The sequence below is a fragment of the Lycium barbarum genome, chromosome 8, assembly GCF_019175385.1.
Source record: "Lycium barbarum isolate Lr01 chromosome 8, ASM1917538v2, whole genome shotgun sequence".
Classification (NCBI taxonomy): domain Eukaryota; kingdom Viridiplantae; phylum Streptophyta; class Magnoliopsida; order Solanales; family Solanaceae; genus Lycium; species Lycium barbarum.
This window is the reverse complement of record NC_083344.1, coordinates 35,988,470-36,004,320: the sequence shown is the minus strand read 5'-3', so window position 1 is coordinate 36,004,320 and position 15,851 is coordinate 35,988,470. Positions and strand designations below refer to the sequence as shown.

General features: G+C 36.7%; 1 protein-coding gene across 4 annotated transcripts; it reads right to left on the bottom strand.

The window, feature by feature from the left end:
* Nucleotides 1-407: 407 nt before the first annotated feature.
* Nucleotides 408-13,878, bottom strand: LOC132606118 (AP3-complex subunit beta-A). Of its 4 annotated transcripts, none has more exons than XM_060319460.1 (12): nt 13,512-13,875; nt 13,082-13,158; nt 9,891-9,992; nt 9,533-9,782; nt 8,424-9,050; nt 6,663-6,836; nt 6,166-6,292; nt 5,942-6,042; nt 4,730-4,930; nt 2,653-3,671; nt 1,421-1,690; nt 408-964 (listed from the first exon to the last, which is right to left on the bottom strand). In XM_060319460.1, exons 1-12 carry the CDS (start codon nt 13,719-13,721, stop codon nt 607-609), a joined length of 3,516 nt encoding a protein of 1,171 aa, XP_060175443.1. In that variant the 5' UTR covers nt 13,722-13,875; the 3' UTR covers nt 408-606. The 4 variants fall into 4 exon arrangements, with proteins under 4 accessions (XP_060175443.1, XP_060175442.1, XP_060175445.1 ...); XM_060319459.1 differs by having other exon boundaries at nt 5,942-6,051; nt 13,512-13,874; XM_060319462.1 differs by lacking the exon at nt 9,891-9,992 and having other exon boundaries at nt 5,942-6,051; nt 13,512-13,872.
* Between the last annotated feature and the right edge of the window lie 1,973 nt (nt 13,879-15,851).

The following is a 15,851-nucleotide window of genomic DNA, read 5'->3' as shown; positions in this document are numbered from 1 at the left end:
ATGCCCCCAACCCCCACCCCTTGACCATCCCACCTCCCGCTACCTCCAAATCCCCCGTCCCCGCACCATCCCACCCCCATAATCTTGCTATCTTACATATAAGTACTTTTGAGATAAAAAAAATTTTGTTTCCTTACCAAACACTAAGAAACTCACTTTTTTTCCGAGAAAACATTTTCCTCCGTACCAAACACACCCAAAGAGAGAGAAGTTGCCATCGGTGTAAACCCTTGGATTGTCGGTTTAAGGTTGAGAGAGTTTTTGTTCCGGATAGTAATTCATAAAATGCATCTCCCTGACTCTTTTTTTTCGGTGACTAGTTAAAACTAGTGTGTTCTTCCAAAGCATTATTCCCTTTCTTTTTCTTTTACTTTTGGGATTCCATAAGTAATACCAATGCATTGAGGTAAAGCAACAAATCATATCATATAAACAAACAGTGGTGTCAGATTTACATTTGCAGTAACTTGACCTTCACATATGGAGAAACTACCATTGCAAAGGCCACCAATAGTCCAATGATACAAGGAAAATGTACATAATTAACCCCTCTTGAACAAACAATAATCCAATGATCAGGTTATTTCAGATTAAACTAGATTCTCATCATGAACGAGCAGGCTCAGTCAAAAAATTTACAACCCTGTTCAAAAAGTTCAGGCCAAAAACAGTCTCTTCGCAGTTGACTTTTACTGCAGTGTCCAGCGGTTCAGAGCATCTACCTTCAACAGTAATAGTAATTAAACATGGGATTGAGTTGCTTAATATCTCACCACTGAACCTAAGCCGTAAACCTGAAGCATCATCGAGGTTGGTGCCAACAGGCATGTCCACAGATACAAGAAAAAGATTGGCATTACTAAGCACCTTTAAAGCCAAAGTCTCACAGATTACAAGGAAGTTGTCCTTTGCTAAGGGGCTCTCAAGCTTGTTAAGTTCTTCAATATGGTCAATGAAAGTACACCTGTAGCAAATTATAGGAAAATGGTCACAAGAGAATCCCGGAACAATGAGGTGTAAAGTCCATAAAACAATAAATTATGGAGAACTTCAAACTTTCATTTACACATTCAACTTAAAACCGATATTTCTCAGATGTCATTCAGAGGGTTTTTCACTTTTCCCATTTATAAGGTTCCAGAACAAGGAACCACACAGTTCAAGATCAGAGAATTGTCATCATTTTCGAAAAACGGCAAAATGGCATATCTCAGTTGACTTAACCTAATAAAATATCAGCAGATCCGCAAATAACACAATCGGATTTGCCGATTTGGTTTCATAAAAAGCAACAATATCTTGACTTCTCAGCAGAGACATGAGACGCAAAACAATGAAGCACCAAATTTCAAGGGTTCAAGGTCGCAAATAGTTGATCTTTTCATACACTTCACCAAAGATGAATAAAATAATAACTGACCTCCTTAAATATTCAAACATTCCAGGCAGCTGAGATTCCTTGACTGAGAACACATCGATTTCCATTGGAAGAGGTTTTACAAAATATCCGATATCAGGTCTCAACTTCACAGGATATTTCTTGTCATTGCACCATAAAAGCAGCTTAAGGGGCAAAAGATGATGGTGGAACCGGACCTGAAGGGTTCTCTGCGTAACCTGACCCTGCTCCAGCTTAGCAATTTTTTCCATTGGAACTAGAGTCGGCACATCATTAACAGACATCTTGGAACTACAAACAAAGATGAGCAAGTGCAAGAGCCCTCACCAACTTGAAAAAAGAGTAAGATGCCATAGCATGACTAAACAGCACGATCTTAATGCCAATGTTGTCTAAGATGCCATAGCATGACTAAACAGAACGATCTTAATGCCAATGTTGTCATACTACTAACAATCAAAGACAATGACAGCAGGAGAAGAAACCAGAACATTACATGGCAACAGAGAAGAATAAGAAACAAATTAAAACAGAAATGCACCCTTTACACTATCAAATCATATTATATGAATAACTGACCATTCAGGAACCTGGAAGTCAGGTACTGAGATCCTACCAATTATACATTTAAGTGACTAGAGATGAGCATGTGTTTACATTTCTACAATGGTCTAAGACATCTCTATGATAATATCTACTCCCTCCACCCCAATTCATGTGGCCCCATTTGACTTGGAACGGAGTTTAAGAAAGAAAGAAGAGACTTTTGAAATTTGTGGTCCAAAACAAGCTTTCAGATATTTGTGTGGTTGTAAATCTTCTCATTAAGGGTAAAAGGGGAATTTTAAAGTTAAATTGTTTCTAAATATGGAAAGGAGGCATTCTTTTTGGGACAGACTAAAAAGGAAAGTGTGTCGCATAAATTGGGACAGAGGGAGTACTTTTCTGGCTGAGAATTTCAGTGAAGGCCTGAAGACCAGTGAAACAATGAACTCCTGGCCACTAGTTCATAAAGCAACAAGAGGAACTGAAAAGATGGCTTTCTAGATGAGAAAGAGAACTTTCACAAAGGACAGTGGAACTTAATTAACTATCTTACCGTAACATTTCTTTCCTCTTTTATATCTAGGAAAAGGTGATTGACAAAAGAAATATTCAAAGGCATGTTCTCAAAGCAGCATTATTCAATATAAGAATCACTATTATTCTGAACAACAAAGTATATACTGAAAATTGCAAAGCGCAACAATTACCTCTCATCTGATGTCAGCACTTGATCTGAAGATTCTACCCTCATGCCAGAATCCTCTTCGACCAACTGTAAATTGGACATAGCTTCCACCGAACTGTTGATAAATGTAACCTGAATACAAACAAGCAGAGGAGATATGCTTGACACCTCTGATGAAAATGTGTATTCCACACTCAAGCCATTTCCATTTGCAGGATCTAACAAAGTGTAGGATTTAGGTTTAACTCTGCTACTAATATCTCCAATTGAAATTCTGGCCAATGATTGAAAGACATTATTCAATTCTACAGAATTGTGGGTAGAACCAGGACTGTCATCCAACCAGGATTCAAGAGCTCTTACAGACATTAATTCCCCAAGATCATTGGAGTCAGAATTTTGATTAATCCTTGGTCCCAACTGATTCCCATGAGCATTGCCACTGTCAGACAGATGAATCAGTGGACCAGCGTGCCCGTCATCATCACTCACAGACCCACTCCCGTGGCTACCCCGAGTTCCACTTGAGCCAGTTGGAGAATCTTGAGAATTGTAACCAGATGTGCTTTCTTCATTTAGTGATCCAGATACCGAGTCAGCATCATCAGTTTCATACGATTCACTTTGAGTGGCTCCATTCTCCGGTTGCTTCATATCTTTTACCATATTGGATTCATGAGTAGTGTCATCGCAAATCAAACTTAATGGCTGTGGGAGAGGTTCGTATCCTGGAGCAGCATGAAGAACCATCAGTGAAAGAGATCCAGGAAGATAAAACCGATAAGCTAACGGTTCTGACGGACTGGGCTTTGTTTCTCTCCCAAATAAGTGTCCTGCAAGTACATGCAATGCGCTGTCAGGAGCTGCTCGGTGAGCTGATTCTTCCAACTCATGAGTGCCAATATAGTGGGATAAGAGTTTCTGTAGAAGACGTGCACGGTCACGGATATCATAATTCAAGTCACATTTAGCTAGTTCAAGTACATAGTTTAAGAGTGTCTTGAAGGTTGATAGTGCTTCCCCTTCTGCATGTAATAAGACCTGAAAAACATCCAAGCCTATTGTTGATTAAATGAGACAAGGTTCCTGAACTATCAACCGGAGGTTTGTGAAATTCAACCATTGATTAATCAAAGGAAATTACTTCATTAAGGAACCAAATTAGTTGCATATCTGGATAGCATCTCTTTCTCGAAGAATACAGGAGTATGCAACATCTAATCTTGTACTTTCGAGAAGCCCATATGTCAGATCTAAGAGCAGAATAAGTTAAATATGTAAACTCACAAGAGTATATCAGTTCAGATATGTTTTACCAATCATATTTTAGGACAGATTAATCATATTACAGAGAGCTTGAAAGTACAGCAAGCACTCCTCATAATAAATATACTGTAATAATCGTCTTTAGTTAATAAAAAAGATACATGTCATTATTAATTTTGTAAGATGCCTATGCGGATAAACAAACACCATAGAATTTAGTATATAACAGAATTCGCATCTCACGTCAAGCTACATCCTCGATAGAAAATGAAGTAACTAAATTTGGCATGAAAAAGTATCATTGCTGATAGTGGAGATGATGCTCCTATAATGTCAGTCGTGCTTCTCAATAGCAATTGAAGCCGTTAAACAGTTAGCTCACCTGTGCTATTTGTTTATAGATTCAATTTTCGTCTTAACAACGCAAAGTACAGCCATATGCAAATATTCCACTTAAGCCAAGAACATCAAAGGAATATACAACAACAACATACCCAGTGTAATCCCACAAGTGAGGTCTGGGGAGGGTGGCGTGTACGCAGCCTTACCCCCTACCTTGAGAAGGTAGAGAGGCTGTTTCCAATAGACCCTCAGCTCAGTAAAGCATATCAAAAATCAAGTATGTAAAGCAAATACAGAAGTGAAGGAGCCATACTGAAAACAATGGAACAGTAGCAACAACAAATAATATGAGTCAAAGGAATATAATTATGAGAAAACAAGAAGATTTTCCAGAGCTAAAAAGCAATGCAATTATGATAAATGCAAACCATCCAAAAACATTGAGCTAGAGGCTCATTGAGGAAAAACAAAAGCTATTTGTAGCGTTCTACCTTGACCATCGCATTAAGAATCTGGAGCTTTGCTTCAAGTGCTTCTGAAGAAAAAGTCCAAGCAAGATACTTGAGAACTGTGGGTAACACCTTGGGAATTATATGTCCCGTGGAGTTATACTCGCCCAACATCCAAATAATCATTGCACGTGCACTTGGTACTCGGATAGAATCCAACTTACGTGCCAAATGAACAATTACCTTTGTCAAAAGAAGTGAGTGAGTAAGTTCTGTATCACAGATTATAGTATATACTTCATTCTTTTTTCTTTTTAAGTGTATCACAGATTATAGTATATACTTCATTCTTTTTTCTTTTTGGGTTTTTGAATAGTATGTTAATCATTATATGCAGGGAGAACATAAAAGAATGCATGTAGATTTAAATGTAAAGTTTCTACTCATGGCTCAGTTAACGCAAAAGATTTCCACATTTCCAGTGGCGCTAGTCACTACAGGCTCCTTTAGTGGAGTTCTGCTCCAAACTATAAACTTTTTGTTTAATAAATGTGTCTCTAAGTTACAATTAGAGCTCAGATTCAAAAGTTCCATGTCAGAAAAACGTAAACAGTATATTAAATTTCTGCAACATATAAAATTTCTTCTGACGTCCACATGAGAGAGGTGGCAAGACAAGTCCATTGACACCTTCTTCTCCGAAAGGACTGTGAACATGCAACGCTACCCATTAAAAGACTCCTAAGATAATAAGCAGTCTCAATGCTACCTTATACTTGAAGCAACATTAAAGAAACACTATATATCCCTCCATTTCAATTTATGTGACATAGTTCGACTTCTTAAGGAATTTTAAGGGGACACTTTTGAAACTTGTGGTCTTAAACATGTCATAACATTTGTGCGGCTATAAGACTTTTAAAACTTGTGGTCTTAAACATGCCATAATATTTGTGTGGCTATCAGAACTTCTCACTAAGGGTAAAATGTGATGTTTATAATTAGATGTTTTCAAATATAGAAATGTTACATTCTTTTTTGAACGGACTAATAAGGAAATAGTGTAATGTAAACTGAATGGAGGGAGTACTTGTTACCAGACCAAAAAAAATTCCTAAAAGGACTGTCCTCTGTTAGGGGTGTGTTAGAAATTCTGTGTAAGATATCATCATTAATTAATAGCTAAACAAAATGAGAGTAATTGGCTAGAAATTGCAAAATGTGTAAATTTCCTGAGTTAGTAAAGCAACTCACTTTGTCACGACTTGAGGGTTCATGTTTTATGATTGTTTTGATGGAATTTATTGCTTGAATCAGAATAACTGCTTCTTCATCCATTGATGCTATGTCCACATCTGAAATTTCTGCATGTCCGTGATCACTTAAATAATTGAAACTAAATAAATAAAGCAATGAAGCTCAGAATTACATAAAACAAAAGCTCTCCTATAGATTCCATAGACAGAAGATGCTTTTACCAGATGAAGTCAAAACCAATAGCCCTTCCAGACATATGCTTGCTATATTTGGAAGTCGTTGGGCACATAAACCAATAGCAGCGACAGCATCTGCAGCAAACCTTCTGTCTGGATCTTTGATATAATCCTAGAAATTAACTAACAAATTAGCACTAGCTTGCATGACTAATTCCACGACAACAAAGAGAAAAAGAATATAATGATGCTGAAGTTAACACGTGGCTGTAAAGAGATTAGAAACCCCAATGTGCAAGCAGCTAAATTGCAACAATTAAGAAAATTGAAATACGCACACATACTCCCTTTTTTGTTGATAAAGAATAAACCAAACACTACATTCAATGGCATATAAAAAAGGAGAGGAAGGTGCTTTGAGAGGATTCATTAACGTATAAAGCTGAGTTTGGCTAGCATATAGCATCTCAAATAATTAGATTAAGACAATCATTATAGTTCGAAAATGTACATATAGGTAAAGTTTTGATGAGAAAGTGTACCTGGAACTCATTAAAAATAGGTGAAATTGATGAATCTGTCACAATTAAAGAGAGTATGTCAAGCTTCAGAGCTTTTACTTGATACGGATCAGTAGAGCTCACGAAGAAGTCTTCAAAATGGGAAATAAACAAGGTAGGCATTGCTTTAGCAAACACTTGAATGTTGCAGAGCACCTGCATCAACCAAAGCATTACATATACACCAAAACATAGATGGCAGCAAAGTCGGGCTATAGTGTTTTCACAAAAACAAAGTTCTACTTAAAGGATGGATGTATGATTGCAGCAAAATAATGTGGTCATAGTGTTTTCAGGAAAACAAAGTTCTAAAGAACAGCCCTTAAAGGTCTGAACGACCTCATCTCACTAGCTAGTAAGTTATGGGAGAATTCGATCTTCTTAAACTATGGCCAAAAATCTCTTTAACTTGTGAAACATCCTGTAGAAGGAGAGCTCTAATCCAGTACCAAAAAACACTTATTTCACAACCTAAAGTGTGGATAAATCTTCATAGAAACACCCCAGATTTTTAGGCCGAATAAAATGTGAAAAAGACTTGAACCAAGTCAACTAACAGTACAGTAAACTTCAGGGCAAAGAAATTGATTGGCAGATGTTGATTTGCTGGCTGAGCTTAGGAAAGCAGCAACTTGACAATCAATACTTTTTTTATATACAAGTCAGTGACTGTCACTACTATTTAAGTGATCCAATATAGACATTCAACTAGATTTTCAGTCCAAATGACAAGAAAAGTGAGAAATCGAAAAAAGATTATGGTGCGCACCCCTCTGCCTTGAGTTGTCATCCTCCCTTCCCCAAGCCATATTCCTCTTCCTTTAACCTCTAAGTCACACTCCCGGCAATAGAATGACATCATTCTTTTCTCACTCTTTTTTTTTGGGAGTATAAAACTCTAGCAGCAACTTGTGAAATTAGGAAGTGGAGATTGTCAAACTATTTTTACATGTGTTTTTGCCCCATTGACAGGCTAGAACAGCACAAGGTGACCTTTAAACAATTACAAGCAAGAGAATTGAGAGGACTTTACAATGTTTTAACCTCTTGTGTAATTTATATTGCCAAGTTTTTTCAATCTACAATATCATCAGTGTTATCAAAAGCGAAAAGCGCAAAAAAGCTCTAAGGTCAGCTGGGGCTTTAAGCGCAAAGCACAAATAAAGTGGGGGCTTTAATGGAAAAAAGCGCAATGGTGCAAAAATACAAATATGTATATGTTTAGTCCAAGATTGATAATAATAAGCATGAATAACAAATATATGGACAAAGTGATTGTAAAAATATTACGGTAAAGTGAAATATCAATCCTCTAGTGTCACCTCTCCAAGAGAGGCTCATTGGCAAGGAAAAGTATGTCTTAGAGCCTTGATGATGACACTGAAGCGCACATAAAGCGAGGCGAAACGCTCAACATGTTTTGAGCCTCGCTTCAGGGCTTAAGCGCGCTCAAAGCGCGCCTTTGATAACACTGAATATCATTACAACTGAATACAAACTCATCAAAGCTTGAGTTCCCATAGAAGGTCATATGCATTGCAGGTGACAAACTCCTACCGAAACAGGCCAAGAAGTTAACAGAGGATCAAGGTTATGTTGTCAATGGTTAAATAAATAAAATGCCACCTCTCAATGTTCGTTTTCTATCACTCTAGGCTAAAAAGTTCAATGGCCCCTGAGACATATTACACCATGTAAATAATAATCAGTTTTGACTCAAACTAGTAGGAGACAAAAAATTACCACATATTTTGAGGCACTGGATGATCTCAACAGAAACAACAAAGGCTTAACGATTCTTTTAATTTCTTCTTTTGGTGCCATAATCCAGTGCACCCCGGCAGCAGCAAGTACTACTGCACTATTTTGGCTCCACAGTAGAGGTAAAGTACACTGTAGTAGAATCTTCACGTCATCGTTACTTTTTGGAGATGTAAAGTCTGGAAAGTCCTTGACAGAAGAAGCTCTTTTGGAAGTTGGTCTGGATAAATACTTATCTGGTCCTTCAAGATAACTCCTGGATACTATTTCTGCTATCTCAGATTCACAAACTACACTGCCAATGTCATTGGTGCTCTCTTTGATTCCAAAATAGGTTTCAGATCCTTCCTTTTCTGAATTACAATTCTCTGAAGAATGGGAATCTACCATCAAGGATTCCTTAACAAGCCCATGCCTAGCAATAATATACCGTATAAGGATCCCTATCAAAATAATCTGACCCCATTCTTCCACATCAGGGAGAGTCTCGCACAGCCTTCTATAATTTTTTGCAATTAGAGAGAAATTATTAGGACATATAGAAGAAAATGCTGCAGCAGCAGCTCCAACTACTCCAGGAGAGCTATCAGTCAGAAGAATTCCAACAGTCTGCAAAACATAATAGCAGATGCAGTAGAAGTCAAATATAGTAACGATGAAATTCAGTTCATCTAGGAGCATTGCTTGAAGGAAAGATTTTTGGTTTACTTGTATGACACAAGTATAGTTGAAGCCATGAATGCAGTTTAATTGTAGAAAACATACATGGCAACACGGAAGAAAACGTGAAAAATATAAGTTGAGTAAGGTTCTTTCTTTTCTTTCGTGAGAAGAGAAGACCCTGGGAAACTGTCAAACGTGCAATGAAATCAAAGTTAAACAGCTTTAGCTATTGTATATGTCAGAAGTCTAATTTTTAGGACAAACCAAGGGAACACCCTTGCTTAGCAAGAGATCTGTTTTTAGATAAATGATTTCTACATTGGAGCAGTTCTTTCCTGTATAAGTAAAACTGGATGATTACAAAGACATGATTACTTTATAAGATGCCTAGGTACCAACATCCCTGGCCTCAAAGCTACAAAACCTACCTCTTCAATAGTACTAATATTCTCCTCCAAACGCAAATCATGTAACTTTGGGAGTGCATTAGCAGCACACTTCCTAACATATACTGATGGATCTCTTGCACATTTTCCCACTGCTACCAGAACAAGGGGTGCAATCACATGAAGACGAATTCCTGCCATTGTACGGAGTGCCCATGCCCGCACCAACGGATTAGAATCTCCCAGATCCCTCTGGAAACAGTTTATTGAAAGCAATGCTTCATTAGGACGCCTACAGCATATATAAGAGAATAGATGAGTAAGTTTTTTTCATGTTATTCTAATCTCATTTAATATTGAGGTTGTCTGTTAATAAGTACAATAAAAAACATATGCCTACACGAAGCAAAGCAGCTCTAACCAGAAACCGAATAGAAGTTTCCATGTGCACAAACCAGCTGTACATCGTTTTAGCTTCCACATTATATCCGAAAATATACATCTGAAACTCAGCTGTATATCATTTTAGCTTACAACATTATATCCGTAAACCTAGGTAAAGGAAGGAAAGTCCCATGCATCAATATTTGAAGCTGCTAAAAGTTATTTCTTGAAATGTTAGCGATCTAAACTGTTCTGACAAACACAGAATACTGAAAACCACTTATCAGGAAATGGCAAGCAGATGTTTACTGTCTGCAAGAGACTAAGCTCTACAATTTCCAACCACAAATTGCAGGTCAACTCCAAGCAGGCAGATGGACAAACTATGTTTTGATGATGAAGGCACGAAGGGAGGCAATGCGATCATACGGGACAAGAGAGCCTGGTACGATACCGAACTTATATAAAGAGAGCATTCTATTACTGTCTCATTTATTAATGTTCAATCACTTCAATGGGTTCACTGTGAGCTTATGTTGGTAGGATCCTACAAATAGACAGGATAGAAGCTTTGTGACCACCAAAGGCATAACTTAAGATCCTTGAGTTATGTGTGAGAATTTCAACACCACCATGTTCCCAGAGAATGAAAGGACAACCATAACCTCACCAGAGCCATAATAGCGTTCCTCTAACTTGGTAGGAGACTTAGAGCTAGCTGGCCCTATCTAGCTAGAGGCAAGTTCACCTGGTCAAGAGACATTTAGAATTGATCGTTTACTATCCTTAGTAGGTTGGGATGACAGCTTCAGCAACATCAGACAATCCAATCTTCCCAGAATTACTTCAACTTCATGCCAGTGCAAAGCTGGTGTCTTGGCAAACGAGACATTGAGAAACCTTTGATAAAGTTCACTGGAATTTCCTTCTTAACTTCTTAACTTCCTTCCGCATCTCCACATTAAAATTCACTATCCACAGGGTTTATTCTCATTTGGAAAAGGTCTGAGACAGGGGAACCCCCTATGCCCTCCCCCCTTTATTATGGTCAGAAAAATGCTTTTTATAGAAAGGCAACAAAATTGGATACAGGAGTTCACACTGCCATGAGATCACTAAGACATGGCTATCTCCCACATACTTTGTGCAGATGACTCCTCGATCTTATGTGATATTGAAGTGCAACAGATGATCTATCTCCTATCGATTCACTTTTTATTTCAAGCAACCTTTGGGTTATGATTTAACTACTCCAAGAGTCATCTCTTTCCAGATAATGAGGTAATTAACTCGCAAAAACTGGCAGACACACTTGATTGCAGCACTAGGACTCCTGCGCCAAGTACCTGTGTCTCCCTTTGGGAGCTAAATCTAAAGCTTCTTCTATCCAGAAAGGAGTCTTGGGAAAGTGGAAAAAAAGCTCTCCTGCGGCAAGAGCCAGTAGCTCTAATCAGACTAAAACTGTCAACAGTTTACTAGCACAGCATGTCATGATTCCCCCGTCCCCGGCAGCCAAAGGACTGGACAAACTAGATAGAAATTTCTTGCAATGCGGCAATAAAGAAAGGAGAAACTTAACCTAGTCAGATGGGCATCTTTTATTACTGACAAAAAGACTAGAGAGCTAAAGACTGAAAGATAGGAGTTAAAAACTTGAAGATACAAAATGGAAAGTTGCTGCTTAAAAAGATGTCAACTAGCAACTACCCAATAAAAGAGATTCACCCTGATCTTTACACCTCTGCGACAAACCTACTAGCAATTATTTCTGAAATTCTGATTACTGGTCAAATCAAGGGTTCAACATCATTTTTAGAAGAAATTTCAAAGACCGGGGAACAAAAAGTCTTTGTTCTCTCTGCAACTCCTTAATAGCTACCAATTTCCACAAAACACACCAGACAATTTACGAAGGGGAGCCTTGGCGTAACTGGTAAAGTTGCTGCCATGTGACCAGGAGGTCACGGGTTCGAGCCGTGGAAACAGCCTCTTGCAGAAATGCAAGGTAAGGCTGCGTACAATAGACCCTTGTGGTCCGGGGCCCTTCCCCGGACCCCGCGCATAGCGGGAGCTTAGTGCACCGGGCTGCCCTTTAGACCAGACAATTTACTGTTGACGGCTCAGCAAACAAGGAACAACAGATGGAAATAACTTAGAAAACAAAGCGCCTCCGCTCTCTCCTCACTTGGTTGGTAGCACAGGAAGCATGATCAACCCAAAATAATCCCTAAAAAAGTGGTTTCAACATTTGCAACAAATGTATTCTTTGCGGAAAAAAAAGTGAAGATATCAACCATCTATTCTTGCAATTCAGCTTCACCTCTCAACTATGAAATTTCATTTTCATTATTTTGGGGCTTAGTTGGTCAACGCCTACATCAATAATGGAACTCCTCCAATACTAGCACAGGAAAGGTATTGGGAATTCGATGCCAGCGGCAATTTGGTGGTCCATATGGAAGTAAAGAAATGCAAGAGCCTCTATTTGTAATTACTATAAGATGCAGATATATTTCCTTATTATCCTATTTGGTGCAACATGGCTGTAGTATCATATAGAAATGATTGTCTTCTTGAGGTCATCAAATCATTTGTGATGTAGCTATAGTTTTAGCTGTAAAGACTTCCCAACATACATTTTTTGCTGGCAAATCAAAATTATTACCTTTACTGATAATAAAATTGTTCATGTGTGCAACGGCAGCAAGTTATAGTAAGTTTGATTAATTTATGTAAGGGAGATTAAATATTGAATAGGAGCCCTAATGTTTATACCCCAAATTCGTTTAGCAAAATAATTTGGGAAAATTACAGCCAAATACCATTCGGCCATCTATCCAGACAGTGTATAAATAGTTTATAAAGTATACTAACTATACAGTTACTATACATACCTATACACAACATATACAGCTGAAGTGTATAGTTCGGCCATGTTTGGTAAACTAGATAGCCGAATGGTCCATTTATGTAAGTTTCCCAAATAATTCTTCCACTTGGGAACTGATTTTCTGCTTGTTCATAAAGCTTTACTTAATAATAAACCAAGTTGCAATAAATTATGCAGTACTAGTTTAAACAAATGGAAGAAGTTGAAGTATAAATGTGGACAACGCAAATACAATAATTAATTCAGTGATTTATATTAATCAGGAATTCAATGAGTGTGGAAAAACAAGGTGCAAGTAATTTATGGTAGTGTCATACTTTTCAGCATAATGCAGGAGGTACAAGTAGACGAGCTTCTTCACTTCCATTGATTGTGAAGCCACATTTTTCACCACCTGCACTAGTCAAACAAACTTCAATAACTCAAATCTTGTTATACTCCCTCCGTCCCAATTTTTGTGGCAACTTTTGAATTTCGCACTTCAAACAAGTTTTTACCGTAATTTTTTCATATGTCTTTTAGATGTTTTGAATTGTAAATTATTGTGACTTATACTTACTTTTTAATTTTCCAACTATGTATATTTTATTTCAAAAAACTTATAAATTACATTTCCTAATTCACGATCAAAATAAAACAGTTTTGACTATCAAAATTCGAACCATGCCACATAAATTGGAACAGAGGGAGTAAGTAACAAGGTGAAACTCCTTTGTTCCATTAGATTTGGGAAAAGGGGGAAGTGACCTGAGGGAAGAAATTGGAGACGTCGGCACCTTGGGCAATGAGAGCAAGTAATCTCTTCAGTGCTTCACATATTTCTGAGTCGAATTTGCTGTCTAGAAGGGGAGCAATGTTGACGTCATCGGGATCGTCATAAAGGTGGGCATCAGTACCGATGCGGAACACCAAAGATGAGGCTTTGCTCAGTGAATCCGACGTCGACTGTGTGAACATTTTCTAACATTCGGAACGATGCCGAGGGGGTTGAGCGATAAAAGTCGGACTAGCGGAGATGCGTTTGGCATGCGGGGTTTACTTATCAAAGGAAAACAAAAGAGTTAAGGGGCCAAGTGCACAAATAACAACTTGTAAGTTCTGATGTGCCAACTCTTTACAATACAGCGGCTCCTCCAAAAAACGGGAAAAAAAAAAAGTAAAGACATACAGACTGTGCTCTTCTTTTTTACGTAATTAATTTTGTCTTACCAATCAAAAAACTAATTTTCAATAGGAGGAGCGGCTGGGTCAAAACCGAATCATTACCGATAATTCAATCATAAAATTGGTTTATTAGTTTATTGGTATTGGGTTATCGGATTAACGATTGGTGAACGGATTAAACTTTTATAGTTAACGGATTATCGATGTGGGTGCGGATTACTCAATTTTCTTATCGGGTAAACTGTTAACCCGAATTACCATATTTATATTTTTACCGCTAGGCATACAAACATTTAGTTTCTGTAATAATAAAAGTTCTCTAAATTTTCTCCTAGAATGGTTATTACTTTCTTATTCTGTATTCAATGAAGAAATCATAGGATGGTTATTACAATTGGAAAAATAAATCGATCCTATGTGAAACGCACGGTGAGTTCTTATTCTATATTAGTGAATTAGATCGCGCTTCGCGCGATCGTTAAAGAAAATTATTTATGACTGGATTTATTGTTATAATATTATAAAAAAAACTATTATTTATATATTCTTTTGATCAAGTTTATCTCCCATCTCTTTGAGTGAAAGCCTTCCATCCATTTCTTGCACTTATAAAAAGCAAAAGACAGTCAAAAACAATAACAAAAAAAATTCTAGACTTGATGGAATGTGACGGGGAATGGAGAGACATTGTATCCACTTACATATATAGAAGCATATGTCGAATGATATGAGTCATTTTAACTTCTCATTAATTGAAAGAATACTTTCAATCTTCATTTCTTCCGCATTGTAAATATGGAGGCGTAAAACCTTCACCTTCACAAAATACGCTATATACTTTTTCTCAATAATTTCAGTAATATAAAAATTCTGATTACAATGCAAATGTTTTCTCAATACATGAATTTAGATAATTAATCAAGATAATGTGTCTTATATGATAAAATAATGACATATCTTATTATGTCATTAGCCATAATTGGATGATATCATGTATCATATTAAATAAATAAAAAATGATATTTATCATATTGAACAGTTCAATTTAGAAAAAAAGAAAGAAAAAATTCAACACAACATATAGTTTTCTTAATATTAATTTAAGAATAAATATAAAAACAAAAAACATAAACACAAGGAAGTTTTGTCCTTTTTCAGGTTTTCATCCTTGGTATTATATTCTTTATTCATTCATTTTTTTAAATATATATTAGAGAATTATTTTATTTCCAAAAGGTATAAGATAAAGGAAAATTAGAGAAGATACTATGCTTAAAATTCTAAATGAAACTAGTGAAAGTATCACTTTCATATTGAACAGTTCAATTTAGAAAAAAAGAGAGAAAAAATCCAACACAACATATAGTTTTCTTAATATTAATTTAAGAATAAATATAAAAACAAAAAACATAAACACAAGGAAGTTTTGTCCTGTTATATCCCGTATTTCGTACATTCGGATATTTCAAGGTAGTCGTGGTGAGTTAAGGGTAAGACTATTTCCCAAAATTATTTTAATATACAAGTTATTTATTAGTATGGAAATATTGAGAAAGGCTAAGGATAAAAAGGGAAATTCGCAAAGTGGTTCATGGTAATATTGTGGAAGGCTAGGGGCAAAATGAGAATTTCACAAAATATTCAAGAAGGTTCTTGAAGGGGCCATGTTGGTCGTGTGGCATATGTCCATATTTTTATTAAATGGAGCCAATTATAAATATATATGGACCAAAGCTTATATAACAAGACAAGTGGTCATATTTGTTTATTTTAAGAAAGTTCAAGAAAAAGGGAGAAGGGGACATGTGTCCACCTTGTGTTGGTAGAAGCCATATATATATATATATATATATATATATATATATATATATATATATATATATATATATATATATATATATATAGAGAGAGAGAGAGAGAGAG